Source organism: Hordeum vulgare, chromosome 2H (assembly GCF_904849725.1).
Source record: "Hordeum vulgare subsp. vulgare chromosome 2H, MorexV3_pseudomolecules_assembly, whole genome shotgun sequence".
Lineage (NCBI taxonomy): Eukaryota > Viridiplantae > Streptophyta > Magnoliopsida > Poales > Poaceae > Hordeum > Hordeum vulgare.
Window position 1 is genome coordinate 5102732 of NC_058519.1, and position 3513 is coordinate 5106244.

At 44.8% G+C, this 3513-nt stretch overlaps 1 protein-coding gene across 1 annotated transcript; it reads left to right on the forward strand.

Annotated features, from left to right (window-relative positions):
• The first annotated feature begins 800 nt into the window (after positions 1-800).
• Positions 801-2053, forward strand: LOC123429055 (cell number regulator 2-like). Its single transcript, XM_045113116.1, has 3 exons — positions 801-967; positions 1431-1502; positions 1603-2053. Exons 1-3 carry the CDS (start codon positions 916-918, stop codon positions 1887-1889), a joined length of 411 nt encoding a protein of 136 aa, XP_044969051.1. The 5' UTR covers positions 801-915; the 3' UTR covers positions 1890-2053.
• The last annotated feature ends 1460 nt before the right edge of the window (positions 2054-3513 follow it).

Consider the following 3513-nt stretch of genomic DNA (forward strand, 5'->3'; position numbering starts at 1 on the left):
CGAAGCATGGCATGTTTCAGAGGAGATAACAATGCAGAGAGTGCATTTCAAAAAATCGGGGCAGTTGATAACTGCAATATCTTTGATTCTCACATTGGGACTTCGAAATAGGTGAGTGTGTGTGTGTGGGGGGGGGGGGGTGTGTGGAATTGGAACGATTGGGATAATTACCACCATTGATAGGGATGAATAGTTTGAGATTTGTGTACCACAATTAACCAATTTAGCGGAGGATATGGTGTACTGAACGGACAAGGCATATTGACACCTGTGAAAATTCGTCGAATCAAGATATGAACATATAAGTAACACAAATCAACTCAAGTGCTTCAGATTTAAGTTGTAGAGTACGTACCAGGGCGATTAGCCGGGCTGTTCTAGGCTGGCAGGCTTTTTTGCCAAACTGAAATGATTTACCAGCGTGATGGGGATGAGGGTAGCAAAGCAAGACTGTAAGAGGGATGCGAGGTCATCGGAGAGTCTTGGTCGTTAGTGTTGATGCCAACGGAGTGTCTTGGTCGGCATCTCCGAAAGAAGGTTACTTGCTACTAGCTAGCTAGCGCACCGGCAGAATATTTCCAGCAGAAAAGAGACCTCGACGGCGACTCCTTGCTAGTGCGTGGTGGAGTCACCTCAGGTAAAGCCATGGGCCATGGCGGTGGCACTCCACTCAGGAACCGACAGCATGCACGACCCATATCGTTAGCTCCTGACAACTGACATCTGTGGCTGGCGCGCGTGAATACAGGCCGAGATGACATCTGTGGCTCCGGCTGTCCTTAAATACGCGCCTCACCGGACACACCGCCGCTCACACAAGTCCGGTGAGCTCCTTTAATTCTGCAGGTAGTCCGGCGAGTGCGAGCTCTTACAAACGGCAAGTCTCTCCCAGCGCCGGCGGCAAGGCACGTCCACATGGCCTCGTGGTCCACCGGCCTCTGCGGCTGCTTCCACGACGTCGGCGGCTGTAAGCTTATACTCTATATGTATAGCTTCATCCCTACCTTCCACCCGACTGATCAACTAGAGCAACACTGATATATATGCTGCTTTTGATGAGCAGCAAAAAGTTGATTTTCTTCAACCACACATGTTGGTTGATTACCCGGCGGTAAGTCTGGTTATCGCCCCGTAACCGGTGTCGCTGCCACCCACTGTGAAAGCAGATACCGATCGAGCAAACTAATGTTCTTTTTCTTGCAAATCTTGAATATAAACACCATACTTGTAGTAGTAGTTAAAACAGTTTTGTTAGGTCTCAATCGATTGAGATTTGGTTATGTCTCTCTTTTTCGTGCATGTTATAGCACTTGACTTAGATTTAGTTAAATCTAAGTCGACTGAGACCTAGCCACACCCTAGCATCAATCTCTCATAATGTAAGATAACTAGTCTTGGGGTAGTGGTAAGAACGTCATGCCTTGCTGCAGGCTGCCTGACCTTCTTCTGCCCGTGCGTCGCCTTTGGGAGGATCGCCGAGATCGTCGACAGGGGGGCCATGTGTGAGTTTTCTTTCTTTCTCTCTGTCTGTCTGTCTGTCTCTGTGAGTACTTGATAGTAGCCGAACGACGAGTAAAACCTCACCACATGCTCACCTCCCAGCGTGCTGCGCGAGCGGGACGTTGTACATGGTGCTGGCCATGACGACCGGGGTGGGCACCGGCTTCTACTCCTGCTGGTACCGTGCCAAGCTGCGGGAGGAGCACGGGCTCGCGGAGAAGCCCTGCGGCGACTGCTGCGTCCACTTCTTCTGCGGCCTCTGCGCCCTCTCCCAGGAGTACCGGGAGCTCAAGAACCGTGGCTTCGACATGAGCGCGGGATGGGAAGCCAACGCGGAGAGGATGGGGAAGATCGCCGCTCCCCATGTGAACCCCGGGATGACTCGTTAGTCTCGGTCGAAATGAAGTGCAAATAATTACCCGGCCTCCCCAGTAGGAGGGTCGGGCATGCCATCATCCAGCTTCTACTCTAGTCTTCTTCCTTGTGATCCATGCATGTACTATGTGTTACTGAACCCTCCGAATAAAAAGTACTCCATCCGTTTCAAAATAAATGACTCAAAAATGATTTAATTTTGTATCAACTTTAATACAAAGTTGAAAGGATTTTTAAATCATTTATTTTGAGACGAAGGGAGTATGTGTCAGTGTGTTCTCGTTGTTGCAAGACGTTCTTCGTCCAGCCGGCCACCTGTCACCATGTGTCATGTTTATGGGAAAATTACAATAAGATGCAGCACTATAGTTTTATGGAAACATTACAATGTATGTTCAGAGTGTGTTGACGGTAAATAACCTAGCCTAGTATAATGTGGACCCTACCCGAGAGCTTTGATGTTAATGTGGTAGTTTTATGCATTTAACTCACATATTGACTTGTTTGTGCAATATGCCCATTCCCTATTGAACGTTATATTTGCAGATGAAGATCATCAACGATTTTATAACATGAACGATCGTCTTTTTCCTCCGCCGGCCACTAGCTAGTGAGTGCCTCTTTTCACCACGAAGTGACTACAATAATATCATGAAATCCACATAGACAACGAAAACACCACCGTGAGATAGACGTGCACCGACGTACACACCACTCATTAAGCAATCAAGAGAATAAATATATTCTCTTGTGATTAAAGCCTAGCTAGCCACAGGCGATAAGCTTTGTTACAAATGAAATTCCATAAGTGATAAAAGACTCCGAGTGGTCAGGAAGCTAGGAGATACCGTTAAGGTTCCAACAATCTCTATCTATAAGTACCTACAAATCAAGAGAGTTCATGCTCTTGATCCGTCACACACATTTTATGAAAAAGCCCCTACCATTTTATGGAAAGCTTTATTATCTCAGCAGCATCTGCATTGCAGATGTAGCATACACGTTTGGGGGGGGGGGGTGTTTTGGCTCCCGGGAGCATATATATATATGCTCCCGGATGAATAGTAATGCAAAAAACAATACTAAATGTTCTCGAAAAGTTCATAATTTTTTTTAGAAGATTGTTTTAGTGTCGCAAATATGCATGACAATTTTCGTGAGATAACGAGTCGTCGACAAAAAGAAACAAATTTGGGATGACATTTTGGGATAACTTTTGGTGTTCAATTTGTTTTTTTTGCAGAAGCCAAAATGTTTTACCTTTTTGCCTCAGAATTTGCAGGTAGCATTTGAATGGGACTAAATACACAAATAAATTTTGTCAATAATTATTTTTCATTCTGAACTTTTATTTTTGGCCCCGGGAGCCAAAATGCATTTCCGACACGTTTGCAGTAATATCATGGCAGTTTTTTTTCTTTATTTTGGCGAGATTAAACTTATATGTAGTCCTAAAGGTCATGTGAGCTAGTCAGTAAGTAATAGGATGAAACATGCATGTATTCTCCTACTGTCAACCTTGTTAATAATAACTGGCATTTCTTACACAGTTAAACATATAATTTCTTTATCCGTTACAAAACACATGGACGTATTTGCTACTATTCAAGAAAGAAAAAAAATCATGTATATATATGC

What these genes read in the sequence shown, in the direction of transcription:
- LOC123429055 (XM_045113116.1), top strand. Translation starts at nt 916, where the DNA reads ATGGCCTCGTGGTCCACCGGCCTCTGCGGCTGCTTCCACGACGTCGGC. An exon ending in CTTCCACGACGTCGGCGGCT is followed by an intron (nt 968 to 1,430) that starts GTAAGCTTATAC and finishes GCCTTGCTGCAG; the next exon opens with GCTGCCTGACCTTCTTCTGC. An exon ending in CGTCGACAGGGGGGCCATGT is followed by an intron (nt 1,503 to 1,602) that starts GTGAGTTTTCTT and finishes CTCACCTCCCAG; the next exon opens with CGTGCTGCGCGAGCGGGACG.